A 14,991-nucleotide genomic window follows, 5' to 3' on the forward strand; every position below is an offset into this window, starting at 1 on the left:
TAGCAGATGTTTATTTTGAATGTTAATGTATGGTTACATTTACCTTTTTTTTTTTTTCGAGAGAGATGCATGTTCTTAAAGTTAAGATAAATAATAATAATAAACCATTAAAATGTTGTTGAAGAGCCTTGTCTGAATTTTTTATTTATTTTTTTAATTTTATACTTGCAGTTCCAGAGTCCCACATGGTGGATTTGCCTATATGATGGGTGGCAGTGGATTGCAGAAGTTTACCATAGCTGCTGTGCCATACTCTTCCAACCTTTTGCCAACTTCCAGCACTTGGTAGGTGTAGGTCATTCTTAATGTACATGGTTTTTCATTTTCTGCATTCTTAGATGCATCCTCTAGTTCTTTTGTTAAAGTTCATACTTGTTATAAACTGTTGTTGAGAATTTTACTAGTAGAATTCCTGGCTCATTTTGACCTTGTGTGTGTCAAGCTGGCTGATTTGGTAGAGCTTCTTGTTTCTGTATGTATTGTGAACTTGAAAGCCTTTAGAGCTGCAACCTGTTCGCATACAGTAAGGTCGCCATTAATGCGGAGGGATCCAATATCCATCAGATGATGTAGAACATTATTTTTCAAATCTCATACCTAATTTTCACTGACTTGCATTAAATGAAACTATATTTTATAAAAGTCATGGTTTGTCACTGCTATTGAGAGGCAAGAATGTTAGCAAAGGTAACTCTAATTTTCTTTTTCCCAGTATTCTGTTCCCTCGTATTTAAATATAACATTTGCTCTGTAGTGTAATAACCTTAGATTTCTTATATTTTGTTGGGTTTGGGTAGAACTAGGAACGCCATCCTCTTCCACCATTTTAAAATGGTATGTGGTAACTAATTTTTATTTGAGGAAAACACTCCTAGTTTCATTCACTCCATTTCACTGAAGCTTATTTCTGTAATTTTAAGTTTCAGAAAGCTATGTACTCATAATCCCCAAAAATGTCAGAAGTAATCCAGAAGAGTAGCAGAAGGTCATGCTCTGAAAGAGTTGAGTACTGACTGGGCAGGTATCCCTGTAGACACAATTTTGGCCTTGTTTGCTAGTTAACACAAGTGCCAAAGAGTTAGATAATGGCCGCACTGATCTGTACAGGATTGTGAAACTTGAGAACAACAGCATTTGTTTTTGTTGCTGATGAGTCCTAACTGTATAGGTGGCAAATGTTTTTGCAGGGGTGGAATGCTGTCCCCAGTCTTGTATCCTTAGACCTTAACAATGATCGTTAAGTCATAACTGTATCCATTTCTCAGTGTGTATTTTTTGTATGAATGAGAGGTATAGTCTGAGAGGTAGGGGTCTGTTGCAGTTAACAGATTGTTTAGGAAAGTTGTTCTTTATTGTTATGATGACCACACATTTCCTGCTTCCTAGTGCATGACATCCACTGGAGTCAGAGCAGGAAGTCCAGATGTGTTTAAATGTACATTCCCTGATGCAGATGCTTGTGGGTAGAAACATTGAATGTTGTCAGTATGCTGCAGAGACCCACTTTTCTGCTAGGTATTACAGATCCTCATTGTACATCAGGAAGGGACAGCGTGTTAGAAGCAGCTTGTCAAATTTTGTCACTGATACCACAGATAGTAAAAAAATGCATACATGGCAGAACTTGTTTGGGCTACCTTTGAACTGTGGGATGAAGGAACAGGAGGGATTTGTTGAAGAGTAACATAAGGGATTATCTAGTTTGTGCTGTTGTCAGACTAATGAGCAGAGAACCTGTAATCAACTGAGAGGGACAAGGATGTATCCTGTTGTTGCTGTGGTGGTGTTTAGTTTAGGTGTTTTAGTGGATACTGAGGTTTGTTGTACCGAGAAAAGCCAGTGACCCTTCTGATCCTATTTCAGTGGGTTGCTCTCATAGGTGTGTAGGTTCATAGGATGATACTAGGGTATTGGCCCAGAGGCCCTTTTAAGCCTAGCCAAGAATTTCCCCATGTTTCCACAAAGTCGGCACCTGTTTCCCCTGTCCAGCAAGGACACAGATGAGATCCCAGGGGTGTATTTTCTGTTTCCCATCCAGTCATCCAGGTTCTTCTTAAAGAGGGCTAGAGAGGTGTTCTACTTAACGTGGAGAGGGAGTCTATTCCACAGACAGGGAAATCTTTGGGACATAAATCTATCCCACCAACAAATTCTATTAATGTCACAGACCAGGTTTAGGCCTTGCATACAGGTTGCCAGAGAGGATTTTAACTTATGGATATGCAGCAACTCCATCAAGGCTGAGTCTGAGATGGCCTTGTATGCCAGACACAGGTCACCTGTGAGCAGTCTGTATGAGACTGAAGAGTGGGACAGGGATTTTAAGGCTATCTGTATAGGACAGGTGTTTGAGACCCTATTTTTTCCTGGTCAGGAACCTTGGTGGTCTCTCCAGCTTCTGCATGTGCTTGGCAAGGTACCTGTTGAAGGCGACATTGTACTCGATAATGGGTCTGATAAGGGAGGAGTACAGGGATGTTATGGCCTCCTTGCTCCTGGATGAAATACTCTTATTTATGAGGTGGGCTAATATGTAGAAGGCCTTCCGTACAATGGAGGCAATGTGTTGGTCAAATGTCAGGCAGCTATCAACCTGGGTGCCCAAGTTCCTCACGAATGCTTGCATGCTTGGTACATTATTATTAATGTAATAATTAGTGGGGACTTTGTTTTCCCCAAAGGGGATAATGATGCATTTCTTGGCATTCAGTTTGAGGCCATGCTTCTGGCACCAGTCATTAGTTTGGGTAAGGCCCTCTTGGAGGATGTTCACATCACTAGGGGAATTTAAGGCAGCACCCAGCTTACAGTCATCTGCAAACTTGGTCAGCCACAGACCACTGTTTTTGGCTTGCACCTCAGAAAAGTATATCATAAACAGTAGAGGCCCCAAGACTGATCCTTGGGGTACACCACTCGTTATGGGTGTACTACTAGAGGTAGCTTCCCCTATTTTGACTGAGTGGGTTCTATCAGTGTGCCAGTTAGCTGTCCATCTGGTAACATACAAATTGATGCCTAGCTGGGAGAGTTTATCTATAATGCCTGAGTGGGGAATAGTGTGGAAGGCTTTGGCTAGGTCAAGGTAGGCAGTGTGCACTGTCTTCCCCTCGTCCATGGCTTTGGTGACTTTTTTGAGGAAGTTGACCAAGTTTAATAGGCATGATCTCCCTTTGACAAAATCAAACTGTGTGGGATCAAGTGTTTGGAGGTTGCCAGTGTCCTTGTTTATAAGGTCCATAATAATGCATTCCATGTCCTTGCAGATCAGGCTAGTTAGGCTGATGGGCCTATAACTGCCTGTGTCAGTGGACCCAGAGCTGGGAACTCCCCATAGAGCAACTAGTTACTGTTATTGAAGAAGTTTCATAAAGACATGATCTTAGCCACATGGTAAGGTTGCAGTACAGTACAGAGCCCAAGCCTGGTCCCTACTGTGATTTCTGAATTTGTTGTTACCAAGTTATTCACGTTGCCACTATCTTGATCCGTCACAGATTCTGTTGATGGATATTTTACTAGCAAAATAAAGAGCTCCATCTTGGCTCTGCCATGCTCCAGAGTAAATGGTCCCCCTTGAAAGTGGGCTGCACATCTACCAGTTGGTATGGATTACAGTCTTCCTGGCCCTCAAAGCCTTGGAAGAAAAAGCTGCATATAGGGCCCATCCTAATTTGGTTTGTCAATCAATCTATTATGCAGCATCCAGACAAGCAGGGAGCATGATGTTTTATGCAGCAAAGTTATGTGCATCTGGCAGTGGGCCTCAGACCAGGAACATCACTGGGTCACCTGTTCACATTCCAAGGGAGGTGAATGTGCTAATGGATTCCGAGTTCATGCCTGTGTCATAGATTGAAAAAAAAAGATGTGGAGGTGTTCCAAAGATATTTTTGCCACCCAGATTAATTGAATTTTCCCAACATTTCTGCTGAGTACAACAGGGCAAAAGGGAGTTTTCTGTGGATGCTGTACACCTTCTCTCCATTCTGTCTGATGACTCACCTCATCACAAATGTCACAGACAGAAGATGAAAAGTAATTCTTATCACCCCTTAGAGGCCAGTAAATGTGTAGTGTAAGGCCCACAGGTTCCTGGCAATACAGAAGACTTTTTCAGTTCTGACTAAGATGTCCCTCTCAATTTGGGGTGACAACAGGTTTCACTTCAGGGCCTAGCTCCTAAGGAGTGTACTGTCATTCTTATGTCAAACATTCTTGCTAATTAGCCCTGCATGTAATATAAGAGGAAAGCTAGTTTCTCTTCTGCTGTTCTTTGCAGTTCACTCCTGTCGTAGCCTCTATTTGCAAATAACTTAACGATGTCTTCAAGACCTTCCAAAACATCTAGCTGACTAGTTGTAAGTTAAGACATTCTGATCATTTGCCATCTTGGTATGTTCTTTTTCATAAAGGGTGGATGTGCACTAGTCTTGTGCAAATAATTATAAGAAAAACACTCTTTCCTAAAAATCTTACTGTTAAAGTTTCTTTTGGCGTTATTCCAACAAATTTATACAGCCACAAATGTACTTTAGTGCCTACGTTACCTAAGGTGAAAAGTAGAAAGTCACTACTTAACATCTGTTATAAATTCCAGCATATCTTCCACAGTATCAGCTGTAAAAACAGGTAATCTACAAAGCTTTTGTATATTTTAACATGCTGTATAAAAAAAGGAAAACTTTGTAAACAATGGGTCTCCCTTCCATCCTGTAATCAGATTGGCAAGTGATGGGGTAACAGTAGCACCCATAGCTACACCCTGCTTTTGACAAAAAAAGCACTTATTAAACATAAAACATTATTTTCTAACATTAGCTTCATTAATTGACAAATCATACTGATGGTACTGGAATTGTATTCACAGCAGAAGAGATGACACCTAAAAGAGTAACTCTTTCCTCCTATATTACATGCAGGGCTGACTAGCAAGAAAATTTCAGGTGAGAATGATAGCATAAAGTACACAAACAGTTTCTGTTTACATATGACAGTTGATGACAATAATGTCATGAAAATATTACAGAATAACTGTAATATTCTTAAGTGGAATTTTGAACTAAGTCAGAAAATAGGTGGACAACCAAGCTTTCACATTAAAAAAGCTAGGTCTATTAAGCAGTTTCTAGAGACAGATTATACATGTGTTAGTTTTATTCATACTGATAAAAATATACTAATGTTCAAATGTGGGTTTTGTACTAATTATAGGAGTAGAAAGACACTTTGTAACAGAACAGGCATAGTGTATATTGCAATGTGCTCATTACTCGTTTTATGTAGGAATGACAACAAGGAAGTTAAGTGCTAGAATAAAGGAACACTTGCATGCTATAAAGAAAAGAGACACAAGTAATGCACTATTTAAGGATTCCACTGCATGTAAAGCTTTTTAAAAAGTTTTATTTTTCTGTCCTAGAGTTAGTTCCAAAAGATTTGAGGGGCGGTAACTACAAGAACAAAATTCTTAAAAAAATAAACTTTCTGGCAAGTTAAGATGCAAGCAGGCAAATATCCTAGTATTAATGAAAGCATTTGTATAAAGTGTTTTTTTTAGAATAGCATATTTGTTAATACTAGCTGGTTTACATACAAAATTGTCATTAAATGTGTTCTATAGACTGAATTGGAACCGTTACTTAATTGGTCAAGTATTTAAGTGCTGATTTTTTTATCAGTATATTTAAATGTGGTTTTTACTGCACCTTTTATTCTGATGAAGACTTTGGACAAAAGTGCTAAATCTCTGTGAATAAATACAAATTATTTTACTAATGGTGTTTCTACTGCCTTCCATTGAATATTTTTTTTTGTATTGAGTTGCCTTTTCATTGAATCACAAATGACTGATGAAATTGGAAATATGTTTCATTCAAAGTACAGTTGGTTGAATCACAATTCACACAAAGGTGTAGAAGATTATAGACATTTACTACTGGTGTGGTTTAGGATCTTAGGGTTGCAGGAATTACAAGGTAAGTTTGTCTAGTGCACATTTTTACACTGGCAGTGCCCACCCTTATGTTGTACACTCCCCTCCCATTCCCATTTTCTAGAAGTTTATGTACCAGCCATGATTCACTGTGTGTTGCATTTTCTCTTTTCTCCATGGGTATACAACTGTATAGTTAGTACATTTTAGTAAGGTGGTTTGGGGGGTGCATGGTTGTCTTATATTCTTATGTAGCAGTATTCTTAACATGAGAGATTCACTGCCAAAGGTAGTCCTGATGTTTGGCCAATATACAAAAGACTTTAACCACTGCAAGGTATACAGGATGCTGCACATAGGCCAGCAGCTGGTATCTGCTATAAATGTGATGTCCGTGCATGCCATCGTCAGAAATCCTCTGCCGCCAGTTTGAACGCCATCTGTGATTGTTGGTATGCTAGCCCGAGTTGTTTTCTGGATATAAGAGTTTCAGATAAGTGTCCCATTGGGGGTTTTCTTTTTATTTTGGTACTCCCTTTTTACTGTGAGGTTGCATGTCATCCAAAAAGGGCAAATGCCAGTATGGAAGACAAATGCCACATGAAGACGTTCATGATCCTTGTCTCTTCTGCTTAGGGCACAACCACCTCTATAAGTCTTGCCCTAGCTGCCTTTCCTCTCTTAATATTTATCTTGAGAATCATAGGTTCATAGGTTCATACTAGGCTATCTGCCCTAAGGCATTTATAAGCCTAGCCCAAATGTTTGTGGCTTACGCCACCCCTTATATGAAAAAATACTGTGCCCATTAGTTTGTTGTGCCTCTGTCCAGCAGTGACACAGTGATGATTCCTGGGATAAACCTACGATCTCCCATCCACAGGTCAAGATTTCTCTTGAACAGAGCCAGCGAGGTGCTCTGCCTCACATGGACCGGGATTTTATTCCACAGCATAGGGAGTCTCTGAGTGATAAATCTATCCCTCCAGCACGTCCTATTTATATCCGTGCTAAGGTTTAAGTTGCTTGCTCTAGTGGTTTTGGTGGATTTGGATTTTTTAGGTGGAGCATGTCCATTAATTCCGGGTTGGACATGGCCTTGTATGTCAGGCACATGTCACCTCTGAGCAGACGGTATGCAACTGAATAGAGCTGGAGTTTCTTCAATCTGGCAGCATATGACAGATTTTGGAGTCCCTTTATCCTTTTGGTGAGGAACTTTTGGGGTCTCTCCAATTGCTGCAGATGTCGGGTGAGATACATCCCGAATGGGGCATTGTACTCGATCATTGGTCTGATAAGTGAAGAGTACAGGGGAACAATGACCTCACTAGATCTGGATGTGAATACCTTCATGATCAGGTGGGCAATGTAGAAGGTCTTTCTAACCACTTTAGCAATGTGAGTGTCAAAAGAAAGGCCACTGTCAACCTGGTTCCCCAGGTCCCTGATAACCTCTTCTGTGCTTAGTGGATTGCCACCTATATGGTAGCTTGGGGTTACCTTGTTTTTCCCAAAGGGTATGACTATACATTTTTTGGCGTTTAACTTCAGGCCATGGCTCTGGCACCAGCTATCTGTTTCCGTGAGTCCCTTCTGAAGGATATCCGTGTCCGATGCACTTTCCACTATGGTGCCCACTTTGCAGTCGTCGGCAAACTTTGTCAGCCAAAGTCCTCCCATGTTGGCCTGTACTTCTGAGAAGTAGATGCCGAACAATAGGGGGCCAAGGACCGAGCCCTGTGGGACACCACTTGTGACCGGCTTGGAGTCTGACATAGTGCCAGCAACTCTAACCCTGTGGGCTCTGTCCTTAAGCCAGTTTGCAACCCATCTTGTGACATATGGGTTTACATTTAAGCTGGTAAGTTTTTCTATAATACCCGAGTGGGGTATTGTGTCGAAAGCCTTTGCAAGGTCAAGGTAGGCTGTATGGACTGCCTTTCCCTCATCAATGGCCTTGGTGACTGTTTCGAAGAAGTCGACCAAGTTCAAAAGGCATGATCTGCCCTTGACGAAGCCAAACTGGGTCGGGTCCAATGTCTGCAAGTCCCCTATATCTTTGTTTATGAGCTCCATTATGATCCTCTCCATAGCTTTGCAGACTAGACTTGTTAAGCTTATGGGGCTGTAATTACCAGGGTCCGTAGAGGCACCGCCTTTGTGGAGTGGGACCACAGTTGCCATACGCCACTCCTTGGGCACGTATCCTGTGGTAAGGCTGAGATTAAACAGCTGCCTTATGTGCGGGTTTAATTCCTCATTTAACTCGTGTAGCACACAGCCGGGGACACCATCCGGTCCCATTGATGCTGTGTTTTTAGCTTTAGAGAGCAGCTTTCACCTCGCATTTGAGATGTCTGGGAGGCTACACTCCGCTGGGATAGTTATCTCTCCTTTAGGGGAGGGGGGTGAAGTTTGCACTGAACCTGTCTGCCAGTGTGTTGGCAATGTCTGTGGGGGCAGTGCAGTTTGTACCATTTTGGACTAATTCTGAGCATATCTGGGAGTTTCCACCCAGGTTCCTAACATAGCTGAAAAAGGCCTTATGATTGTCCTTTGAATCCATGGCAATTTTTCTCTCAAAATTGGCCTTAGTTGATTTTATGAGTGCTCGTATTTTTTACTAATAATGATCAGGGGTGACTTCCCTTTTATGGATTTTGTTCTATCATGTAATAGCTTTCTCCTCTTATTGTAAAGTTTGTTAATGGCTGGGGTCCACCAGACTGGACGTTTGCCCTTTGTGGAAAGAGTCTTGGTTTTATTTGGGATTGCCTGATCCATGCAGTCCTGGAGGTGTTCATAGAAGGCATTTGTAAGGGCTTCCGCAGCTTGGGTTGTGGTTTCCACTGGCTCAGGGGCCTTGAAGGATACCACACCAGTCTTGAGTAGTGTGAAGTTTGCTTTAGAAAAGTTCTTCACTGTGGTCTTTTGTTTGGGGTGTGGGCGGGATGTGGATTTCCAGTGAGATTAGTTTATGATCAGATTTCACCAATGAGGGATATACTTCCGGTGTGGAGCATTTTGTCCCCATGTTTGTGATAATGAGATCTAGTATATTTTCTCCTCTCGTGGGAACAGTGACTAGCTGTTCCATGGCATTTGAATTTATGAACTCCAGGAACCGTTGGGCTAGAAAGTTAGGGCTTGAGTAATGTTCCCAGTCTATATTCGGGTAGTTGAAGTCACCCAATATGATGGTGTTTGGAGATACATTTATACCCTCCAGTGTCTTCAGGAAGGCTATGTGGGGTTCCTGAGTTTGAGAGGGTGGCCTGTAGCATGCTACAATTTGTAGAGCAGTTTTGCCTATGGTTAGTTGCACCTGGATGGTTTCCGAAGCTTCATGCGTTGCCACCAACCTGGAGGTGTGGGTATCCTTTATGAATATGGATACACCCTCCTTTTGTGGTGTGGTCCGGGTTTTGGGGCCGAACGCATGATATGAGGTAAAACCTAATAGTGCCGGGTGCTCTCAGGAGCCTTGAACCAGGTTTCAGTTACAGCACAGACATCGATGTTCTCCATACTGAGAAGGGCCTCGATTGCGTGCATTTTGAGATTTAGACTTCTGGCATTGAGCAGCATTACCCTTAGTTTCTTCCCATTTTTGTTTTCTAGGGTGGTAGGTTTAGAATTTGAGCCTTGCCTAAAAAGGGCACTATGGGGGTGGCAAGAGCCTTAGCCAATATCCGGAATCCCAGGGTGACAGGTGCAAGCCATCCCTTATGAAGCAGCGTGGCTTGTCAAGCATGTCATCCCAGGCAGACAGACACTGGATCCCCTTTGAATGACACCAGACATTAAGCCAATTGTTAAAGCTGATCATCTTGTCTCTATATTGTGGCATCATTCTTGGTGAAGGAAGGATACTGCTCAGGGTCAGGGTCATACCTGCCTGGGCTACATAATCAGAGAGCTCCTCTATGTCTCTCTTCATGTAGTCCAGGGAGGTATGTCTCAGGTCGTTCACACCAGCATGGACAATGACTGTGTCATATTTGTACTTGCCGTGGAGTGACCCGAGTGCTTGTGTTATGTGGCGGATTCTAGTGCCTGATAGGCAGCTTACTGTGACCCTCTCCTTGTTCAGCCTGGTGAGTGGGATGTCACTGTGTCTGACTATGGAGTCACCTATGACAAGTATGTTTGGTGTTGTATTTGGCCTTAAGGGCTGTGACTGCTTTGCACACTGCTTTTGTGGTTTATGTGTTGCTTGTGGGGTGTCTTGAGGTAGCAGTTGTTTGGGTGTCTGCTTTGGAGGCCTCTGCTGTTTAGGTAAATTTTTACTCAGAGCCTCCGAGTATGTCTTTGTGTGTTTATGTGTTTGATTCAGTGGTGTGGTAGCATTATGTGAGGCTGGTTTTGTGGTGTGTGTAGTTGCCTTTCTCCTCCTGTCTGGTCTTGCCAGTCCTGAGTTGAGAGAGCTCAGCCTCCAGTTTGGCTAAATAGCTGCATCTCTCAAGTATTTGTGTTATGTGGGAGGAGGAGAGGGTTGTCTGTGTACATGAGGCAGTTATAACATTGCCTCAAGATTCCCAGATTCACCAGCTGGACCGGAGAGGAGATTGACAACTGACCTTTGGACATGCTAGAATAATATTGGGAATTCCTTAATAATTGAAAACAAGGGCCAGTGGGGAGTGAGGGTGTAGTGCTTTTAATTTTTAGTGCTGACTTATATAATTGCTTTAGTGAGCAAGCGCCAGGTAACTTGAGTGCAATGTGTTACAAGTAACTAAATGCAAAAACGACAAACAGTAACTTTCAAGTGAAACAAGGAACTAGTACAGTAAGCAATGCAGATATCACTAGTGATCCACAGAAGCGCTGAGAAGCCACGTATTAGGTGGAATTAGCTTCCAGGGAAATAACAAGCAAACAAACAACAAGCATATAAACAAAGCTAGATTCAGCAGGCCTGGATCTAGTCAATGCTAGAGCAAACAAGGTGTACCAATTTCAGTAAGATACAGTTCAAATATTCAGGCACTATAAACCTCTAACCAGAAATTCCCAGCTCAGAAGGGCAGAGTCCAGCCTCTTCTCCCACAAGAGTGCAGACCACGAACCTTCTTAATGTAAAATAACTGGCCTGAAGCCCAAGTGCCTAAACCAGAACTAATACCCTTGGACACTGGGCTCTCAATCAGCAGTTCCCAACTTAGAAGGATGAAAGCTACCTGTCCTGCCACCACAGTGCTTGCCACAAACTTTCCTAATGTAAAACAACTGGTCTGAAGCCCAAGTGCTTAATCCAAAAGACTTAGAATGATAGCTACACTTTAATCAAGTTACAACCAAGCAGTAATAAATACAATTGAATACTTTAGAGAATGTCTGGATTAGTGCTCAAGGTGCACAAACAAAGCTAGATCCAGCAGGCCCGAATCCAGTCTATGCCACAGCAAACAAGGTGCACCAACTTCGGTAAGAAGCAGTTCAGATATGCATGCACTATAAGCCTTTAACCAGAAATTCCCAGTTCAGAAGGGCAGAGTCCAGCCTCTCCTCCCACAAGAGTGCAGACCACGAACCGTCTTAATGTAAGATAACTGGCCTGAAAGCCCAAGTGCTTAAACCAGAATTAATACACTTTTAGAATAACAGACACTGAGCCCTCAATCAGCAGTTCCCAACCTAGAAGGATGTAAGCTACCTGTTCTGCCACAACAGAGGCTGAAAAGGTTAGCATTTGACCTTATGAAGGGTATGTCGGGGTTTTCTGCTGAGCTTGCTATGAGGAAGGCTAAGAAAGTTAGGCCTGAAACTTCAGCTGTACCTCACCTTCCAGACATCTCTCTTGAGGCTGATGAAGGCCCAGGGATACATCCAGATTTCAGCTGAGATTCTAAGGTGGGTATCACTTTGGAGGTTGCAAGGGATCCTGCCATTGGTATGTCCTCTGAGGCTTTGCAGGCATCCACATCGGACAAACAGAGGGAACCGAGGCTCTTCATTTCTGAAGGCCCACGAGGTATTCCACAAATCTTAGTAAGGGGAGACGTTCTGATGAATGTTATTGAATGGAGGCCTACATCTGGTCCCTTTATCTTTCACAGAGTTGATTCTTTGAAAAAGAAGCAGAAAAACAGACATGTTTCTGCTCCTCAGGACACACCTGCTGATTGGCAATCTTTCACACAAGGCTTGTTCAATGCCTTTTCTGGCCCTTAAACCTCCTTCAAGGGTTTCACTTCCTAGTCCTCTTACCTCTTCACCACAGAAAAGGATCAGAGTGCAGGATTCCTTTGAAGAGGAGGAGTCCTCAGAGGATGAATCCTTGGCCTATTCTGGTCAGATAACTTTCCCCATGGACTATGCCTCCCCTGAGGAAGAATGCAGTGCCACAAAGTCTCCTGGTGAAGACATCACCTTTGGGGAGACTTTTGCCAGGATGAGGGAGCATTTTAAATGGGACTGATCTCAGGTTTCTGAGGAGCAGATAAGGTACTATGACTTGCTTCAAATGGATTCTTCCTCTACTTCTGCTGTGCCTCTGATTCTACCAGCAATTCTTGATGCCTTTTCTGCATCAGAGACTTTGGTCTTTCAACCCCCTGCCCCTAAAAGGCCAGATAGTCTATAATGTTCCATAGGACTGTACATTTCTTTATAAATCTCCATCAGCAGATCCAGTGACTGTTCCTGTGGCTGCTGATAAACTTTCTAGGCTATTGCCATCCACATCTCTTCTCCTTTCAGATAGAGTAAGACCTTGGAAAGATTGGGGAAAATGTTTATACCTCAGCCACCCTAGCTTTCCGTACTATCCATTACCAAACCTATATGACCAAGTATGCTTTGGCTCTCATTTCACAGGCTATTCAGCTTCTTCCGGACTTTTCTGAGTCAGAAGCTAAGTCACAGCTTTCATCACTGCTGGGGCTTTCTCCCAAGTGGCATGCCACTCCATTAAATGCAGCTATGATGCAGCTAAGTCATCTGCTAGAGTGGCTGCATTTGGCTCTGTTCTGCAGAGATATTCCTGGTTGAGGCTTCAAACACTTCCTGGTTACTTTAAGGCTAAATTACTGGATGCTCTTCAGATAATAAGGCTTTGTTTGGGGGTGCAGCAGCAGAATTGTTCAAGTCCTTGCAGGAGAAAGGCAAAGGATTACAAGACCTAGAACACAACTTTGTCTTCTTCTTGTTCTCCTTTTGGCTTTTCCCATTAGGGGTTGCCACAGTGGAACAACGGTCCGCAGAACGATTTGCAGTGGAGTTTTACGGTGTTGAGTTGCCAGCCCGGTACCTGACCTTCCACCGAAGGCAGACACATGCACACACTCACACCTAAGGCCAATTTAGAGTGTCCAATCCACCTGAAGCATGTCTTTGGGATGTGGAAGGAAACAAAACGTATCTTTGTGTCTTCAGTTCCTAAATTCTAAAGGAAGGAAACAAATTCGGACTCCTCCTTCTAGAAGTAAGAGGGATGTTAGGAAACCTACTGCTTCAAAATCCCGTCAGTCTACTCCTGCACAAAAACAGCCATTTCCAGACATTCCAGGTAGTCTGTGACTACCAACCTTTTCTCAGCCACTTTCCTGTCTCTTCACCTTTCCCTGTTCCTTCATGTCTGGGAGCAAATTACTCAAGATTTATGGGTCCTTTCCATTATCCATAAAGGGTATTTCATGGTGTGGGAAACTCTTCCACATTTCATGGGTATTCCTCAGCCACCTCGAGAGAAACTACAATTTGATGCAGGTATTGAAATCCCAGGGACCTATTCAAGAAGTTCCACTTCACCAAAGAGGAAAAGGTTTCTATTCCAGGATGTTTCTGGTTTCCAAAAAAGATGGTCCTTGGAGCCCCATTCTGAATCTTTCATACCTCAACACTGCTTTCAAGGTCTCTACCTTCCGGATGCTTTCTCTGCCTACTTTGTTTCCCCTCATCTTTCCACAAGCTTTTATGGTCCCTGGACATCAAGGATGCCTACCTTCACATTGCCATTCACCCCCTTTTCAGGAAATATTTGCATTTTTCTGTTGCTCCTTCACATTTTCAGTTCTCTGATTTGCCCTTTGTTGTCTTTATGGCACTAAGGATATTTACAAAATGCTTGTCTGCTGTGATATCTTATTTCAGATTCCAGGGTGTACAGATAATTCCATAGGTGGATGATCTCCTACTCCAGGCACTCATTCTAGAGACTGCAACAGAATCTCCATTTTACTATTTTTGTTCTTCTTCAAAGGCTGAGTTTCACAATAAACTTCCAAAAATCCTTTCTCACACCTTCACAAGACCATGTCTTTCTAGGGTACAGAGAGATCGAATGTTTGTCTCCCTGCCACCTCAGAAAATTCAGGCTTTAAATTCTTCCAAGACCTCATTCCTCTGCAGTCTGTTACAGCCAGGGATTTTCTCTGCCTTCTAGGGTTCATGGCATCCACCATCCCTATGTTACCTGGGGCCAAACTTCACTTGAGGAAATTTCAGTGGTACCTTAAGTCAGTTTGGAGCCAACTTGCGCACTGTTTGAACTTTGTTGTCCCCGTTCTTCCTTGTCTGAAGAGGGAACTTCTTTAGTGGATTCAGCAGATTTCCCTGTACCCAGGCCTTCATCTGCATCCTCCTCTTCCAAATCAGGAATTGTTCACAGATGCCTCAGACATGGGTTGGGGGCAACCTTTGCTCCCCTTCTCAAAGGAAGAAGCACATAAACATAAAAGAGATGAGAGCCCTGCTCTTGGCTCTACAGACCTTTCACTCTCTTTTTCATCCAGGCCCTCTAAAAATGTTTACAGACAACACCACAGCTCTTTGGTATTTAAACACATGTGGGGGGGGGGAGGGGGGCACTTAATCATGCCTTCTTTGCAGGCTAACTCTCATGGCATGGGAACTGGAAACTCGGTATCAGGTCTCCCTTCAGACAGTGTACATATCCTCCAATCAGAATGTAGTGGCAGACACTCTGAGCAGGTCCATGACTCAATCCCACGAGTGGATGCTTTACAGGGATGTGTTTCTGGACATTCTCCACCAGTGGGGTATTCCTCAAGTGGATCTCTTTGCCTCCTCTGTGAAATGACAACTTC

The 14,991-nt window shown here is 42.9% G+C and overlaps 1 protein-coding gene across 1 annotated transcript in view; it reads left to right on the forward strand.

The window, feature by feature from the left end:
• The window catches only part of HACE1 (HECT domain and ankyrin repeat containing E3 ubiquitin protein ligase 1), a gene marked incomplete in the record, with an annotated part of 1,502,717 nt that overhangs the window by 1,420,662 nt on the left and 67,064 nt on the right, over positions 1–14,991 (forward strand). Inside the window, 1 exon segment of the mRNA XM_044065909.1 lies at positions 172–285. Within this exon segment, the coding sequence (XP_043921844.1) occupies positions 172–285 (114 nt within the window).

The sequence above is a fragment of the Protopterus annectens genome, chromosome 1.part0 (assembly GCF_019279795.1).
Source record: "Protopterus annectens isolate FY-2018-M chromosome 1.part0, PAN1.0, whole genome shotgun sequence".
Classification (NCBI taxonomy): Eukaryota; Metazoa; Chordata; order Ceratodontiformes; family Protopteridae; genus Protopterus; species Protopterus annectens.